General features: G+C 43.7%; 2 protein-coding genes across 4 annotated transcripts in view; one reads left to right on the top strand and one right to left on the bottom strand.

The window, feature by feature from the left end:
• LOC118784532 (protein Jumonji-like) overlaps positions 1 to 7252 on the top strand; it is a 99384-nt gene extending 92132 nt beyond the window's left edge. Inside the window, exons 9-18 of one of the 2 annotated variants that reach the window (XM_036538808.1) lie at positions 294 to 386; positions 919 to 1037; positions 1527 to 1597; positions 2314 to 2428; positions 3148 to 3253; positions 3933 to 4115; positions 4569 to 4699; positions 5379 to 5559; positions 6213 to 6320; positions 7041 to 7252. In XM_036538808.1, coding sequence (XP_036394701.1) covers positions 294 to 386; positions 919 to 1037; positions 1527 to 1597; positions 2314 to 2428; positions 3148 to 3253; positions 3933 to 4115; positions 4569 to 4699; positions 5379 to 5559; positions 6213 to 6320; positions 7041 to 7229 — 1296 coding nt within the window. In that variant the 3' untranslated portion in view covers positions 7230 to 7252. Of the gene's footprint in view, positions 1 to 293; positions 387 to 918; positions 1038 to 1526; positions 1715 to 2313; positions 2429 to 3147; positions 3254 to 3932; positions 4116 to 4568; positions 4700 to 5378; positions 5560 to 6212; positions 6321 to 7040 lie in introns of both variants that reach the window. The other variant, XM_036538807.1, reaches the window with a different exon arrangement.
• A 2363-nt stretch (positions 7253 to 9615) lies between these two features.
• dtnbp1a (dystrobrevin binding protein 1a) overlaps positions 9616 to 18667 on the bottom strand; it is a 55219-nt gene continuing 46167 nt past the window's right edge. Inside the window, exons 8-10 of one of the 2 annotated variants that reach the window (XM_036538809.1) lie at positions 13562 to 13717; positions 10153 to 10296; positions 9616 to 9887 (exon numbers count right to left, since the gene is read on the bottom strand). In XM_036538809.1, the coding sequence (XP_036394702.1) occupies positions 9634 to 9887; positions 10153 to 10296; positions 13562 to 13717 (554 nt within the window). In that variant the 3' untranslated portion in view covers positions 9616 to 9633. The remainder of the gene's footprint in view (positions 9888 to 10152; positions 10297 to 13561; positions 13718 to 18667) is intronic. The other variant, XM_036538810.1, reaches the window with a different exon arrangement.

Raw genomic sequence — 18667 nt, 5'->3', positions numbered from 1 at the left:
TTCAGTGTACCAAAAGTGTTATTATATAGCCCAGTCTGTCTGTTTTGCTTGGCAGCAGTGTGTGACAGCTAAGATAGCAGAATTAGAGTGTGCGTATGCTCTCAGTCAGCGGGTTCAGGGCTGTCCATCTGCTAAACACAGACTTGGGTCAGCATTAGCTTAGCAGTCCATTGTGGTGACTGTAATAAAGGTCACTGCACAGCTGTGATCTGCATGACCACACACATGGACATATGTGTATTTTGTTGTTGTGTTGGCCGACTCTAATGATCTCCTGTCTCTCTCTCTTTCAGGGCAGGTCGGTGTCTTTAACCACCTTCTACAGGACAGCGAGGAACACCATGAACATGTGCTTTAACAAGGAGCCAGGGGCAGCTGAAGTAGAGGTACAGGGCACTTCTTCTCTGTCTGTATTCTAAGGGAAACAAAACACCCAGAGGATTGCGCTTTCATATCCTAGGCGGGGTACTGCTGCTTAATCTAAGTCTTTAAACTGATTGTTTCAGTCAACATGCAGCTCTGTGTGTGTGTGTGCTTGTGTGTGTTCATATGCACATATATACGTACAAGTATATGTACATGTATGTATGTGTGTGTGTATGTGTATGTGTGTATATTTGAAGTTAAATTTAAATTAATATGTTGCTCTGAATTGAGGATGTTTTGGTAACAAATACAAAATGTAATTAACGGCATTCAGAACTGTTCATAGTCTTATTGCCCCACAATGTTATAGTAATAAAGGTCTGTGTATGTTTCTTAATGACTTTAAATTATTTAAGGAGTTGCATAAATCCAAATGAATGGTTATGGATGCTGTGTATGGCTATGTGCTATGAAGCTTTTAGTAAGGCACTATGAAACTGTACCTTACTGTGTGGAAACTTGATGCTAATACCCCCCTTTCCATCATTACAGCAAGAGTACTGGAGGATAGTGGAGCAGAAGGAATGCCATGTTGCAGTGCATTATGGGAAAGCAGACACCAACACACATGGAAGTGGTTTCCCTGTGGGAAAATCAGAGCCATTTTCAAAGTGAGGAGGGGTGCTGTGATTCTGTCCAGGTGGTTCTGTGTCTGAATAAAACCTAGGGAGAGAGTGTGTGTGTATGTGTGTGTGTGTGTGTGTGTGTGTGTGGACATAGTGTACCTTTAAAAAGAAGCCTCTTAGGGGCTCTTTTGGTGCATAAACAGTATGTTCGCTTAGATGCTTTCACTAGGTTTTCATTGTAGCATACTTATTGACCTTTTTCTTGAAACCTTACAATTAATTTGAAACCTTAATGGGACGTACATGTTATATGATCATGTGAAGATAAGCAAATGATGTCAGAAGTCATCACTAGATGTCTTTTTTCTGATTAGTTTAAAATGAACAATTGACAAAAATGAAAATAAAAAAGTAGGTAGCAGAATGGATTATTCTCCCACCATTGTTCCCCATTGGCTGAGAACTAAAGATTTGAGTTGACCTGGGGACCCTGTGTGTTGTCTCATCGAAGGTTCTGCTCTCTCCCCTCTCCAGGCACGGATGGAACCTCACTGTCCTTCCCAATAATTCAGCGTCCATCCTGCGACACCTCGGGGCTGTACCTGGTATGTCCCTCACCCAGCCAGGACCTACCTTTGTCAGTGATGCGCAGAAAGCCTACCCTGACCTCACCTTCTTCTGTTGCAGTCTGAGAATAAAACAACTTAGTTCATTAACATTCAGTAAGCAATTAGATGACTTTCTCATGGACTTGCATTGGTTTTGTTCCTGTGAGAAAAAGTAAAACAGTAATTTGCTGTGAATGTATGAAGTATTTTTCCTTCAGCTGTGTGGTAGGACTTTTGAAATGTATGGTGACTGATGTTGGTGTTAGCAAGCGCATGTAGCTCCATAGAACTATTGACTGTCTTTACAGTAATTGTGGTTCTCTTTATTCCTACTCTGTCTTTCTCTCCCTCGTTCCTCATCCTTCTCTCTGACTTGCCCCCCTCTCCTGGAGTTTTCTCAATTAAATTCAGGGTGTACAAACCCCTTGCTCATATTGTGTCTTTAAATAAATGTGGACAACACGCAGCTCTCCCCTGGGCTGTGTGTAGGGTTATTAGGCACCTGCATTGCAATGAGGCAAAAAAAAATTAAAACTGTTTAATTAAAATGTCCCTTACACTCCAATTTTAAATATCTACATGTTACTTTACTGCACCATTTTATTGTTGCCTGCCTTATTTCTTACAAGTTATGGAGAGAATGTCCTCATTAGAGAACAAAGCGATGTCATTTTTTTCTTCTGTCTTCCTCTCCTATCTGTCTCTCTCCCCAGGAGTGACCATTCCCTGGCTGAATATCGGCATGGTATTTTCTACCTCCTGCTGGTTTCGAGACCATAATGGCCTTCCATACATAGATTACTTACACACTGGTGCTGACTGTATTTGGTAAGTGTTCCTTCCTTTTTGTCATTCATTATTCTCACACAGTTTCAAAGCCTGTTGGCACAAATCGGAAGTCTGATCAAGTCGGTCATTCAGTTTTACATGCTTTAAATAGAAATAGTGAATATCCTGTACAAAAACTGAAAAGCTACAAAGTTTTTCCAACAGTCTGTTGTGTCTTTGATTGGCCTCACTAATATTGTGCATGTAATTTATTATAGTTCTGAAACTGATTACCTTAACTGGAAGTGTCACAGTATGAGACTGAAAATGTTTTGATATCTTGAAGCAAAAATGTTTTCTTTTGAATAGAGCCAGATTAGCTGAAATCTCAGACTGCCGGATGACTGTTCAGTTTATCTCAGCCTGTCCCCTAAAGACTTATTAGCGCTATAGCTTCCCACACAGTCTGCTCCACTAATACATACGGTTGACTCCAGCGTTGATTCTTCATTCTTCATTTTATTGTCTCCTTGTACCAGGATGTGCATGGTGCTTTGAGATTAAGACTGGCAGTGAAAAGCATGTTGGGTTATGTAGGCAACAGGTCAAAATGTACAAAAGAAACAAAACCAGTGGATTATCATGTATGAGATTGTGCAGGGTTGCCTGGGAAACCAAAACTATTGTTCACACCGGCGGGTGAAGGTGGTGCCGTCGGCTGCTGTCTGTGTTCCTCGGTTTGAGGCTTGGTTGACCCCCGCTCCTACCCCACCCCACAGGTACTGCATTCCTGCTGAGGAGAAGGCGAAACTGGACAAAGTGGTGCATACATTGCTGCAGGCCAATGGGACTCCAGGGCTGGAGATGCTGGAGAAGAACATCATGGTGAGAACTGACAGACAAACGCCCACATGCGTACTCTTGCACACACCCACACACAGATACGCGTACACCCGGTTAAAAAGAGGCGCTTGGTAATTATCAGAAGTGAGTTGTCTGCCTCCTGCTCTGTGTGCCGCTCTGCGGTCACCGCTGCCCACACTGTGCCCCTTTAACCCCGGACTGTCCCAGCTCTCTGAAGTGCTGTTCACTCAGTGCAAGTGAGGCTGGGCAGAGGTACCAGCTGAGCCCATCAGTGGTAATGGGGATTAGAATAGAGCATAGAAATCTGGATCTCCTGATGTTGGAGTGCAAGAGACAGCCCTGCGGCCATCATTCCTGCTCCACAGGGTAGGTGCACAGAAAGCACTTACTCACAGTCAATCAGAATGTATTTTCAGTTGAGGTCATTTCGCTTGGACTGTTTTTAGTGAACTGTATGTTGGTTGTAGGTCCTTACCTCACTTTTTATCATTTGCACTATTTTTTCCCCACTTGGGTTTTGAAGAGTAACTGAATTAGGCATTTAAATCTAAAGTTAACCCACTCTGCCAGTACAAATCCAGGTGTAAATAGGTAAACACTGAGCAAATGCAAGTTGCTCTGGTTCAGAGTGAGCGCCTCCAATAAGGATCTAATGTGAGAACTTTATCACACCCTAATTTCTGCCCCCCCCATTGCCTAGATCTCTCCGGAGGTTCTCCATCGGGAGGGGATCAAGGTCCACCGAACCGTCCAGCGAAGCGGCCAGTTCATCGTCTGTTTCCCGGGCGCCTTCGTGTCCAGGGTCTGCTGCGGGTACAGTGTCTCGGAGACCGTGAACTTTGCCACCCCCCAGTGGATGAACCTGGGATATCAGGCTGCCAAGGTGAGGGTCGAAATGCCGATACCCTTCAGAAGCCCGGTGTTTTGGCGGCCGCTTCATCCCAGAATTCCACAGTGCACCTGACAGATTGTGGGGGGATGTGCCGCATGCCAGCTCTCGCTGTGTCACTGGCACCGCGTGTGCAGAGAGCCGCAGCAACACAGTAGCTGTAATCTGTCTCTCACACACTCTCACACATAAGAGCTGCCATCCCTGCCCACCTTACCCAAACAAGAGCAGCCTTTCTCTTCTGCTCCTCCTCCTCCAGGAGGGAAACATACCTGACACTGCTGCCAAGGATGCTTGGGCTTGGAATGCAAATTTTTAAAATAATAATAAAAAAAACATTTATTTTTCAGCTAGAGCACATCCATGTTAATATCTAAAAGTGATCTGGAGTTTCCTTTTGTGTCGTATAATACTCTGCTGTGGTTATTACTCTATATTGTTTCGCAGGACCTGAAGTGTCGGCGGATCGAAAAACCGTTTTCCATGGAGAAGTTGCTGTACCAGATTGCGACGTCAGAGTCCAAACGAGAGAACGGACACATTCTGAGTACAATCTCCACACTCATCAAAGATCTCAGGTTGGTCACTAGATGACAAACTATTGATACTGTGCCATCATGAGTGGAAGTTCATTCACACATGAATTTATCTGAAGCAGGTTTGATGGCTGTTGTCACACCTGCTGTCCCAGTTACATCTGTGAAGTAAGAGGTTGGTGGGATATACCCCATTCTCTTGTTACAAAAGTTCGACCCTGTTTGGGATTTCCTACAGCAATAACCACAATGACCCTGAAGTCTGACTCATTACAAACATTACCTTCAAAACTGGCCATGTCATCCGCTGACCAGAAAACCACAGCAGTGGAACAAATTGGCTTCATTTGGCCATGGCTGCGGTTTCCTAATCTCACCAACCTCAGACACCCTGTGATTTGTCAAGTAGAATGGCTTGCATAGGACCACACTGAAAGGGTTTTCTGTGTTCAATTTAGTAGATGTGACTGTATAATAAAGTTTTCCTTTGACAGTTTATCCTAGCCACATTTGTACCTTGTTACCATGTTGTGCCTGTATATAATACAGTGTTTGTGCATAATTGCGTAGTACATGCAGTTTTGGGGATGGTCTGTAGGTTGATCAGCTGGGCTACAGATAGATTCCTACCTTGGTACGGTTGAGGAAAACCAAGCCGTGTGATCACAGAGGTAGCAATGTGGTACACCTAGGCAGTGCTCGGTTTCTTCTGTTCTCACAGGGATATAGAGATGAAACAACGGCAGGAACTGTACAGGGCGGGGCTGCTGTGCTCCGCCCGCTACGGCACACACGACACCCAGACGCCCGCCGAGGGGAAGAAGAAGCCCCGCAAGTGGCTGGCGCTGGAGACGTCGGAGAGGCGGTGCCAGGTCTGCCAACACCTCTGTTACCTCTCCATGGTGAGTCTGTTCGCGGGCTGTACGGAGTGCTGACGTGTCAGGAAAAGGATTATGGATTCTTGTCGGCGCAGGTCACAGCTGTTAGGACTTTAAGCTCAAATGGGAAACGAATTTGACACGGGGGCTGTGATTACTAGGCAGCCATATATATATTTTTTGCGCTCAGGATCATGCACCAACGCCCTCTACTGTACAGTACAGCAAAGGCTGCACTCATGAGAAAACTGCAGCCTTTTAATGTTGACAGCACCATTTTTCTGTTTTATAGCAGTTTTTTGCACAGCACCGTAATCTTTTGTGCACAGATCAGGGGTGGGACATTGTCCATCCAAAACAAGAATAAACTCATTAGTCATGTCTGCAAGGTTTCCTCTTTCCAGTTCCCAAACATCACAGCTCCAAGTGAAAAATTCTCACAGAGGACCTCACATCCTGTTCTCTCAATACACTCAGCTGCCATGCAGCCACAAGTAACTGGAAACTATCTGCCCATGCTATTTTTCTAGTTTCATTTCGGTTTCATTACACTTTTGCCATTAAATGGTAGGGAATTTACTTTGCGGGTGGTCCTCATATCAGCAATGTCAGCATAATGTTAATGTAGATCAAATAAATGTTTTAATGTTGTTTGCATGTGTTCCTCTTCCTTGCAGGTGGTCCAGGAGAATGAGAATGTGGTCTTCTGTTTGGAGTGTGCACTGCGCCATGTAGAGAAACACAAGTCCTGTCGCGGGCTCAAGATGATGTACCGCTACGATGAGGTGAGCCGCCCTGATCTTCTGATGGTATTGTGCTACTGAGATAAACTGCCCCATTCTGTTGATGCACCTCTGTGATGAGGTAAGCTGCCCCATTCCGTTGATGTGAAACTATGTGACGGGTAAGCAGAGCTATCCTTCTACTACCCAGTCAATAGACAATAGCAACACAGTGCACTGAGCGGCCCAGGTCTAGGTAAGCAGAGGGCTTTGGTTTGATTTGGTTCTGCATGGGATGATGCAGATGTGGCTGGGTATGAGTGTCCGATGGCTTGGGTCTCAGGAATGCAGTCTCTCTAAAGTAAGGACAGTACTGAAGTTACCATGAACTAAAGACTACCAGTTTTTTCTACATTAAATCATAATAAATAAAATGAAATAGAAAATATCTTCCTATTCGCAATTCTGAAGTGCTTTTTTAAGACATCTCTCATTTCTTTGTTGATTTTACTCTTATTTTAATAGTTTAACTGAAATGGGTTCTTTTAAGTGCATTGTAACACCCTTAAAAATGGATTTTCACATCAAATAAAATTTGACTTACTGAGTCCTGATAGGTTTGGAAATGAGGCTGCTCAGAACATCGTTGCTGTCTTTCCCTGCAGTTACATAATGTTACTGGTCTTTATACTGTTCAGTGTAATGAATCAGTAAGCAAGTCTTATCTAAAGTGCTTTGGTTTTTTCCCCCTTATTTACACATGTGGCATGTTGGACACATCAGGACCAAATCAACAATTTGGTGAATCAGGTGTGTGGGAAAGCGACCATAAAGAACGGAGAGAACTGCAACGGCGCGGCTCTCGGCCGAACGTTGACCCGGCGCGGGCCCCGAAAACGTGCCACGGTCCAGGTGTCACTCTCCCGCCTCTCCTCCTCTCACCTCTCCACTAGCGTCTCCAGTTCCTCCTGAAGGCGTTGACTCAGCGCGCCTGGAATCACATTGTTTGGTTTTTATATGTTTGTTTCTCTTCCTTCCTCTCTCTTCCTGTAGTATGGATAACTTGCTATAGAGAGCAAGATGTCTTTTGCACTAGCTGGAAAGAAACTTGTTTGGTTTTTAGAGAAGTATTTTTTTGGTTGTTTTTAGCATTAAATAAATGTACAAACAGACACACGTACATGCCCACACACAGACACACACATACACTCTTATATAGCCTTCACCTAATGTAGCGGCTGTTTGCCATCTTTGCCGCTGTACACACACAGGCTAAAGGGCTGACCTCTCCAGATTTATTAATGTTTCTGTCCATACCCATCAGCCCATGGACTGCACTCTCACTTGTCCTGGATTGTGAACAAGTTCAACGGCAGAAGTGAAACCTTGGCTATTTTAAACAACATGAATCAGTAACACAGTTTTCACCTGCAAAGATGATTTAGCTCGAATTTGTTTTGTCTGCAAGCAGCTATTTCGGGAGAACACTTTGTAACTTAAACTTGAAAGGCTTGCCTGCCTTTGCTTTATGAGTTAATTTTTTACATTTTTATTTTATCCACAACATCATTCTTTGACATGATGAACATAAGGAGGTGACCATGAGAAAAGGTAAATATGACAGGTCCAAAACATGGACCTGCAGGGCGGGGGAGGGGGGTTGTTGAGGGCTGCTTTTTTATGTGTGAAAATACCTGATTTTAACAGGAAATACACACCATTGTTTTTTTGTTTGTTCTTGGTGCTGTTGGTTAAAACAAACAAAAGAGAAGTCAGATTCTGGCATTGTTTTGAACCAGAAAAAAAGTCCACATGCTGCTTTTTTCTGGTTCTACATGTGCAATCTTATGAACATTCCATTCTGCTAGTTGTTTCATCTGTATCAGACATCAATAAGCATTATGTTATTATATTTTTGTTTTATTGTTTATTTTATAATTTGTTCGAATGATATATGTAGAGCCACTAGTCAGAGAGTAAAATGTGAAAAATGAATCCTTGTTTTCCGGTTATTTTTCCCCACTTTTTCCCAGGTGTATTATGAAATATGGAAAACAAAATATCTCAACATAGGAAAAAACAAAACACAAAAAAACCTTTGTAAATACATCTGTAAATTTCTTTAAATACTTGAGCCTTTTGGAGGGGGGTGGGGGGTGGGGGGAGGAGTAGCAGGAAGAAGAAACAGCCTTACATTTGAGTTTCTTCATCTGTGCAAGAGCAATGCTTACAGGGTTCTCTTGTAACATTTATAAATAAGTGCTGCTTACATCACTGAAGAAATATGGAGTAGCAGTGGCCCCTTAGTTTTTTTAGCTTTACTTTTTTAATGAAAAGGGAAGATATGGTGACAAAAAAAGGTTTTTACATTTTCATTACTGAAAATTGGACAATGTAGTAGCCACTCATGTTGCACTGAGCATGGCAGTTGGTCCTAGATGGCATCTATAATCCAGTTGGTTGGTTGGTTGGTTGTCCCTTACAGAAGACTAAACTGTTTCAGGCGTATTTAATGAAAACAAAGTTGTGTTTTCAAACAAAAATGTGGTTGTCGAGTTTTTAATGGCCTTATGATGTATTTTATTATGATTTTTGTTGTGATTTTTCTAGTTGAAACTTGCTTACAGTCTGATTTAATTTATTAGCCCTGATTTGGAAAGGATCATGTTGGTTATTGCCAGTTTTGTTCTTTTGTTTTTTACTTTACACATTTGTACTTTTAAGGTTTAATAAAAACTTAAGGACAATTCACTGTCACTTTTTTCCAAAATGCCAGTGTCAGTTGGTCTTTGTGTTTGCTGCTGGGTGCTGAGTCATATGGAGAGCGCTCTGTGTCCACTTTACTGTGGGGCAGGAATGGGCATTCCCTGTCCAGGAGGGCAACAGGGTCTGCTGATTTTCATTTTGATGGCACATCTCCTTGTGTTCGCTGTATTTCTCTAAGCTACACCAGCAACAAATGATATTTGATTGAAGGAGGCAGTGGGTGGCTGGACCCATAGACTACATGACTTAAGGGATCTTGTATTCGTGTGGATTATGTTCCAGGTGCCTTGCTGCCATCTTACTCCTTTACTCCTTACTACGTCTCTCAGTGTGGATGCCAAGTTACTGGTAATGTACTTGTCCAGCATTTGTCTAAGGCTCGAGTTCTAGTGAATGACAGCTGCAGTACACAGAAAGTGAACCTGGGGAAAAGATTGTTTATTGTTACAAGGGCTGTTTCCACACAATGCTAAAGTGCCACATGAGGGGTTTCCTTAAAAAAAGCATGAAACGCAAAGATGATTGAAGATTATTTCCTCTGTCTCCCAGGCGCAGTTGGTCGTTTCTAAAATATGTCACCTATCCAGTCCTTTCCAGCGGCCCCGCGGCTCTATGTGGCCTGAGAGTCGCTGTCGTCAGAGTTCTTGAGCGGCTCGGGCTCGGGCAGCGCCGTCAGCACGGTGTCGGCCTGCACCTCCTCCTCGTCGGACTGCACCACTGGCGAGTCCCCGCTCTCCTCGCTGGTCTCCTGGCTGGCCGAGTCGGTGCAGGTGGAGGAGACGGAGGAGAGCTTGTGCCGGAGCTCCGCCTGTGTGGGCACCTGGAGCGTGATCTCCGAAGGGAAGGGCTCCAGACCTGATCCGGCTGGGGGTTCGAGATCGGTCAGTCAGTCTTTTGACAGCCCATCAGCTCATACTTACTTAAGATTTACATGGGGTCACATTAGTCAAGGATGGATCTGACAGGCAGACCTCTGTCCAGAAAGAAAGTCTTTCTTACAAAGAAATTTAAGGCATCCTGTCCCTGAGGTATTCCTAACTTAACCACATTTTTAGGGACTACAGTGTTACAAATCTGCACTGGATTGCCTGGATGAGGTTGCCTTTTCTAGAGAGATTTGATAACCTACCCTGCACTGGGGATGCTGCGCTGTTATCCTCTCCCCCGGAGTTCAGGAAGACATCCAGGGCCTCCTGGTCGGACACGTCCATCAAATCCATCTGCTCCAGCATGTCCACGTTCACTTCCATTGAAGACATGCTTCCTATAGGCTCTGATGACGAGGAAGACACGGCTAGAGTCAGTGTGGTCATGGGACTCCATTACCCATGCTGCAACAGTGAGCATCTGAATCCAGGCAGGGCACTTCAGAGGTCTTACTCCCCGGCTGCTGAGAAGAGCATTCTGCCAGGCACCGCTGCATTCCCTGTCCCCCTGTGACCTGCTGCAGCACAGCTCTGTTTATCAGCCGTGTGTCAGGCCTGCCTCCTTCACTCAGCCTTCCACGGGTCTCCTCACAGCTGTGCATGGGCTGTCCTAGCTGCCAAAAGGAATGGTGCTCATTACCCATTCCTTTCTTTATTCAAAAGCCAAGCAGAATTCAACTGAAAACGTGGTTTCAGGGCTTGTGGAACACCCAGCCAGAGGTAAACCAGGGTACAGTTCATAACATCCACATACAGGAGTTGGGTGATACCGCTTTCACAGCTGCTGAATGCAGTGTCAGAAAACGTATGCTGCTTTCTGGTCTAGTTAGTGCAGTTTCACAGTTAGCACAGCTCACCATTTCCTATTAAAATGTGCATACTGAAATTCATTAAAGCACTTTCTGAAATCGGTTACAGAACCAATGATATTTTGAGATACCACAGCTATTGGCGTAACCCTTCTGCATACCTATACAGACTGTATATAACGTGGGCTTTGCTAGCAATATTGAGTTTATTAGTGCAGGTGAAAGAGCAAATAGCTGGAAGGACTGCATATATCCTGTGCAGCAACTTCAACAACACTGTCCTGGATCTTTGTGGTGCACAGGTTGGTTGGCAGAAAATTAAGGTGGACAACTAACAGGTAAACAGGAGAACTCATGGGTTGGGATTAAGGCAGATCTGCCTGTCAGTCAAACCAAAGTTGAATGTTATTGAGACATGCACCCTGCACAGTGACTGAGCAGGTTAAGCACTGCTGATGCTTGCTCAGCCTTTGTGAAGGCTTTGAAATGCATACAGGTCCAGCAGGATGCTCCTCCAGCATTCATCTCTCAGGTTCCACCTGTGACTTGAAACAGCTTTATAATAATAACCACATGTGGTCTGACTAGGTTGGTTTATCTAGATTAACTACCCCACCTTCTACCCAAAGGAGCAAAATGCTGTCTGATTTAAAGCTGGCCACGATGTATAGACCTCATTACTGACCTTGTTGCCTGGAAACATTGCCTTACAGCTTTTACTGTGGTCATTTATGCACAGACAATGCTCACAGTTTTGAGGACTCAGTTACACCTTTAACAGCACCATCACCTTCACAATTTACATCTCCACTCTTCATTACGATAGTGCTGACAATAGTGCTGAAGAATCAGCAGAATCCTTGTTGAAACCCCCCATGAATGAATACTGGACAGAAAGTAAGACTGCTGTGCCTCAATAACATTTACCAATGTGTAAAGATACATGGGTATTAACAGTATCAATCCCACATCATGCACTCACCTCTAAGAAAAGGCAGTATTAGTGCAGGCACTTGCAAATAATGGTCAACTATGACATGTAAAGTAACGGCTAATGCTACAGCATTTATACTGGTAGGTAAGTGGGAGGGCCTAAGTCATAAGTAACAATATCACAGGGTTGGGGGCATTCCATCTGAGCACCATGGCACTTTTTCCCTCAACACTAAATGAAGTTTAAAGTCGAGGTTTAGAGTTAAGTGGTACTAGTGTTCCTTCTTCTGCCATTCGTGCACAGTATTTCTCACGCATATTTGTGACTGCTGAACTTTCATGCCATGATGTATGATAATCAAATGTCATACTTGTTCGGATGCATTTCTCAAAGTGCCAATAGCAGCTTGATTGAATCCCCCCCTCAGACAGGATTAATATGTATATGAGTGAGTGCACTTTGACTCACTGAAACAGAGATTTGGGGAAGACAGGTGTGCCCCAGCATACCTCAGGAATAGTGAAGGCAGGGCAGCACAGTGATGCGCAATTAAGAGAGAGAGGAGGCTGTTAGATATACAGGTTAGAGTCACCTCTCCACACACACACACACACGCAAAAAAATACTGAAATACATGTTGAACGTTATTAAAAGTCACTAAAAGCTCTCACATAAACCCAGGACGAGCACACGACAAACCCAAAGAGAGCACAATAGTGTGGTACACAACACACACACACACGTTGTTTCACGCCTTACACGGAGTACGCAGGGAGAAAAATGACGTGGACCACATAATTCCAAGGCCATTCACAGTTCACTTTTCACTGCGAGGTCCCCAGCCTGACACCCCATTATTAAAGGGGGCTATGTGCAGACACAGTGCAGGGCCATGTTTTTGGTGCCTGCTCTCATTTTCAGACATAGTTTGCAGCTGTGCTGTGGTTTCAGTTCATGCAGAGGGGGAGTGCACATAGCCAAGACAGTATAGTACAATGGTACCCACAATGCAGTGCAACAAGGACAGCTTCGCCACATCAGCAGACAGGGAGGCTAATATTTTCTCAAAACAATCAACATTAGAATAACCAACATTTACTACATGATGCTATATATATTGGCTATATTATATATAATCTACAACAGTTTGGAACATTACTTTTCCACAATAAGAGTGGCTCAATACGATATATGGGGGGAACAGCTGACTTTTGGACCTCCGTTGCCCCCCGACCCTGCCTTCTCAAGAGAGTGGATTAGTCTTTTTATGGAACATCCCTAGGGATTTGTGCAATTCCGACAACTTGGGTCAGCAATTCAAGGGATTTGTCATGGTAACGTATTAAGGGGTATGTGAGTACTTGAAGCACCAAAGTTGGTTCAACTATTAAGTTAACATCACACATTAGGAAGAAACAACTACACTATCTACGAATTACACAGAAAGAGCTCAGTGCATTGGATTAATTCTCCCGGTGTGTGGAAATTAAAGGAAAATGATGTAGCTCAGAGCACTGGATTAATTCCATGACCCTGAAAATGAACCAAGTTTCTATCTTATTCAGTTTTTTCCTCAATTTCTGCATACTTCACGAACTAATTTACTTTTACTATCAAATGATGTTTCCAGCGGCAGAGAAAGAAAGCATGAGAATGGCATAAAATTATCATAGTATATGCTGTTGTCTGCTCCACTGCATACAACTACAATACAGTTAATATATAAGAATGATATATGATAGAGCAGTGTGATTTGAGAGATGGGGGTAGTCCTAACTGTTCTACACTGTCATTCCCCCTAGCTTCTCCCCCAATTTCGCTGCCTGCCCCACTCAGCCCTCCCCAGCCAGCACCGGCTGCTGGACTCACCTCTCCTCTCGGCGATCTGTAGGTACCCCGTGGACAGGTACTGCTCCATGTCCTGCTGGAACGCCTCCTCGAAAAACTTCTGCCGCTCCTTCAGCTTCACCTGCTGAGCGTGCTCCATCTCCAGCACCTTCTGAGCATGCTCAGCATCCAGCTCCGCTACGGGGGAACAGGCAGACAGTCAGCACCGCGCTTACAAATGGACTCAACTGTCTCTCAAGGATTTTTCTCAGAAGACAAATTATGAAACAATCTTATTACATTGCAAAAGATACACCCTCCTCCAAATTAATTCAGAGATGCCATTAAAAATATTTTGGAAAGGCCTAGGCAAGATTTTGTGTATACACACCGCACGTAATGAGAGTAATCATGCAATATAAGCTGTATGGTGATAACTGCTGAAGGAGAATTATCTTAACTGCCATTGTTCTGTAGAAGGTCTAGATTAAAGTTGTGCACATACATCATGAAACAAGGGTACGCTTTGATCCTTAATTTCAGAATGCAGCCCCCTTTACAGCTATAACTGTTCACATTTCCTGTACTAAAGACTACATCTGATTTCTTTTTTCCTCAGTGAAAACGCTGTCTTTAAATTTGAGGAAGCAACACACCAGTACCCCATGGGGCAGAGGACTGAACAGTGCCAAGGTTCAAGGACAGGAAGATGCAAGGCACAAAATAAAAACACATGTATAAGCAGAACAGTCCGTTTGTGTTCCAGCATACGAAGACAAAGGCCTCAATCTTCACCGCAAAAAATAACCCACAGGTGTTGGCAGTAATCATTGTTCTGCATTTCCTGTCTCTTTCTCACTCTGGAAAGGAAACACTTATTCCCTCTCTTTACTGTGAGAATCTCAGTCTTAGATTCTTTGTTCGACCATTTCGGCACATTGATGGTGATATTTAATCTTCCTGCTCTGTTGTAAGGAATACTTCTTGATTGGTTTTCTTAAAAATTCTTGTATCAGTTTTGTATGATATACCAAAGTCACTTACATTTAAACATACAGTCAATTGCCCATATCTGATCAGTAATGTTTACATCGAAACATTTCCCTTAAGGCATATTATCATGTGTTACATTTTGCTTAGCAGACACTCTAATCCAGACTGACTAAAACATGTTTACGATTTTTGTTTTCCATTTATGCAGCTGGATGTTTATCCAGGAAATTCAGGTTAAGTACCTTCCTAAGGTACACTTGGGAATAAAAACAGCAACCTCTGGGATGTGAGTCCTTCTCTTTCCCACTGCTGCCCCACGTTAAGCAATCATAAGTAAGTAAATTGTGCAGTCATGTAGTAGTGAGTCCTGACCCTACGTCCACCCGAGTCATCCTCTGCTTGCTGCTGTATGATGGTGAATCTTCTGATACTGGCATTTGAAAACCAGCAAGGAGTGTGAGGCCACGTGGAATCACTGGCGAGGGAATGTCTCGAGGTGTGATCCCACAAGCCTCGGACACAGCCTCCTGTGGACTCACCTACTCCACGCTAGTGTCGCTTGTCTGCTGCGTTCAGGGCAACATCAGCGGAACAGCAGCAGCGAACAGCAGTGACTGATGATGCCATTAACAGTCTTTCTTTACCACACAGAAAAACAGCTGCCACTATTCTCTTGATTTCTGAATAATTAAATATTTTGTGCTGTTTTTTTTTTTTTTTTTTTTACTTCATTCTGTTAACCAAAATGAAAAACACATTTGTAAAGAGCATAAATCCATTACTTATTCAGCCCTGAGCATAATGGATCTGCTTAAAATTAAACTGCATAATTACAGAGAAACTAGACCAAGGAAGTGCATCAAATACACACAGTCAAAATGCAAATGAAGACACCAGGGAGGAAAAGATCACCATTGTGAGGCCTTGTTTGCTGTAATGATTTCTACTCTACGTCCTTAAAAAGGCAACAAATTCACAATGATTACAGAGGTGACTAGCAGTACATGTACAGTGAGCACCGTTCTTTAGCCAAACTGCAGTACCACAGTTGCAATGTCTCAACATTAACTTTACAGAACTCCACAGCAGATGGCTGTAGCTATCACTGAGATAGCTTTCCATTGACCACCAAAAATAGCATTTTGTCTAACCGATAATCAATAAGCGTCACAAGAGATGAGGTCATGATGGAGACAAACTTCTTGATTATATGGTGTGATGGGGGAAAAAATGAACTCAATCAATGCCCTATGTAGGTGATAACAACCAGGAGAAGTAACACCACTGACATCCTACAGTCCAAGTTATCCAGTTGTCTGAGTGGAAATGAAAGACAGTCAAAAGAACAATAGACACACCATCTGAACTTAACTCTTGAGTTCAATTTTGCCCCCAGCCTTCAGGCCTGAAATATCCACATACTGAACTATGTGAAAAAATGACATTATTTATTGACTTATCACACACCCTTTCACATATTGTACATGATATCAGCATGGGCACTGCAATGCTGGTTAAATAATCTTGCCAAAGTGTACAACATGAGTAGCTAATCAGGGTTTCAAAACATGGATATTCTGGTTATATGTATAGGTCTCAATCCAATTCAGTTCCAGCCACCTATTAGTAATGTAGTCCACAAAGACACAGATGTAGAAGAGATTTTTCAAATCTCAGACATTGCTTCCCTTTCTAATCCTGTCTCAATCCACGGCTAACATTACAGAAATGTGCTTAATCTCATGACCCCCAACCTATTCAAGTAACAAAAACCAATAAACAATTTACCAAAACCAATAAAAACCCCAAAAAACAAAGACCCACTCTTAAAACGCGCCTGCAGGAAAAAAATGAGCCTAGTGTGCTGACACCCCAAAACTGTTCTCACAAAGTAGACAAGGACAGCTCGGCCACACTGTGCTTCCCCGCCTACCGTTTGCCACGACCCGGCTTGTGTCCTCTCCCTAAAACAGCTCAGTGATTGGTGAGAATGTTTCAGGATGGGGTCTGCTGGACTTACCTGTCAGATCAGAAAATACTCCGTGCCTTCCCCTTGTGTGTGCAGGCCTGCAATCTGACCCACACACCTCTGATCGACTAAGACAGGAAGAACACGCCACTGAGCAGCAGGAAGTGGCTTTGTTTTGAGTGAGTGTGCATGGTGTGCGTGTGTGTGTGTGTGCATGTGTGTGAGGAGGAAAGACATGTCTGCAAGTACTACTTCCTGTTTCATTCTCACACAAAAAATAAATGTCTTACCATGGCTACATTTGTACTAGTTACAGCCTTGATTTTATTTCATAGTGAAAATTGAGACTGAACATAGAATATTAAAATTTCATATTCTGTTCAGTGTTTACTTAAAAAACTAAACCAAAAAAGCAAAGAAATGGACTTTTAGCAAGTAAATCTCAATGAAGCAGATTGGTAATCTCTGTGACATTATTATCCATTTCCTTCAGATAGTATCAGTACAAAAGGGAGAGCCCCTGTTTGTAACAAGAACAGTCATACCGCAAAAAGCTCCTGAGACAATAAAGGTTCCTGTTTGACTCTAGCGATGCCATCACATGCTATCATATCCAGAGAGACCCCCTTGCCTGGATATAGTATGGATCCCAGGTTTTAGAAGCAATGTCACAATGGTGGTGGATGGAGACAATGCATGAGGTGAGAGAGGTACAGGACATACTGTAGCATCTTATTGCATACTTTGTATACCCACAGATGCCCTCCTTAGTGTGCAGATATTCAGCAATGTATGCTTAACAAAGAAAACAGCAATTTCTGTGCAATTTTTTTTCTGAACTGCTCTCATAAATACGCACGAAGGAGCCAGAACAAAGACCAATCATCCATATCTGGTACACATGAAGGTTAGGACCAGAACATCCTAGACACGAACGTTACGAGAAGGAACAAAAGGAACACAGCTGACAGTCTCCTGTTTTACAGTCTGATGCAGCTGCTGAAGTAACGAGGATACACAGCTGACCCGTTCTGCCTCCTGCCCTCCTACGGGCTGCTCATTATGCCACCCAGAAGGCCCGGAGTCTCCCTCTCCCTTAACCCCGTTTCACAGGAAGGATGTGGATCACTCCCTCTGATGGGTTCCATTCATTACATTCATTTCCTAGCCGGTTACAAGTTTTGAACAACAGCCTATTAAGCCGGAGACACACACTCCGCTGAGCCTCGGTGGGCCCAAGTCAGTGCACTGACCCTGGACCAGTACAAAGACAGCCAACCTTGGGTTCCGTGACTGCTGGGAGCGGAGGTTCTGGACAGATCTGGCTGCATGGCAGAGTGGATAGGGAACTGAAGTGCAGCCAGAGGGGATATTATCATCACTGGGGAACTGTTTTTCTACCTTTACTCAAGTTGCTGACCCTGAAATGCATCAGTGAATACTGAGCAGTAATAATAGATAATATGTAAAAATGTGAGGCATGGAAGCCATCCTGGGAAAGGGCGAAGGTTGGCTCTTCTGCCAGTGAGAACAGATTGTGCGATGCCCTCAGGTCACAGAAACACACACAATCCAATGCTTACAGTGCTCAGCCAACAGAGAACTGCGTAAGTCCTCTGTGTCATGACGACGGAGAAAGGATGTTGATGGGATGAGGGGAAAGATGAGAAAATGAAGTGAGAAAATATACAGGAAGAGGAGGGGGAAGTAAAGATGTGTAAGACACAAAGGGCCCAGCAGTCCTCATTAAAGGGCTCTCCGTTAGCTGTCTGCTTAAAGGGGTGTTGAGGCTGACTGATCTGGGTACAGTTTTAGAGGCCTGGTCTTCCCCCCTGAGTAGCACATAACAGACACCCTACAGTAATAGCACAAGAGCAAGAAAGCCACTTGCTTCAGCTGAATCCACCCCCGAATTTTAATGTAATCTGTTGCACTGGACTTCTTAGAAGCGGATTCAAATAATGACTCTACTTCAAACACCCACCCTGTGAATCTTCATCATCAGAAGATGGGGGGGAAGCAGCAGAGCCCATTCCTCGGTGCGGCAGAGTTCAACGGTAAGGAAAGCAGATATAGCTCCTAATTCTGACCAGAAAACTGAAGGGCTCAGGTACATACATGCACACATGAAACCTGCAAGAAATACTGGACAACTGGGTCATATTTACATCTACATTCACATTTAT

This window comes from Megalops cyprinoides, chromosome 10, assembly GCF_013368585.1.
Source record: "Megalops cyprinoides isolate fMegCyp1 chromosome 10, fMegCyp1.pri, whole genome shotgun sequence".
Taxonomy (NCBI): domain Eukaryota; kingdom Metazoa; phylum Chordata; class Actinopteri; order Elopiformes; family Megalopidae; genus Megalops; species Megalops cyprinoides.
This window is presented reverse-complemented; position numbering and strand designations above follow the sequence as displayed.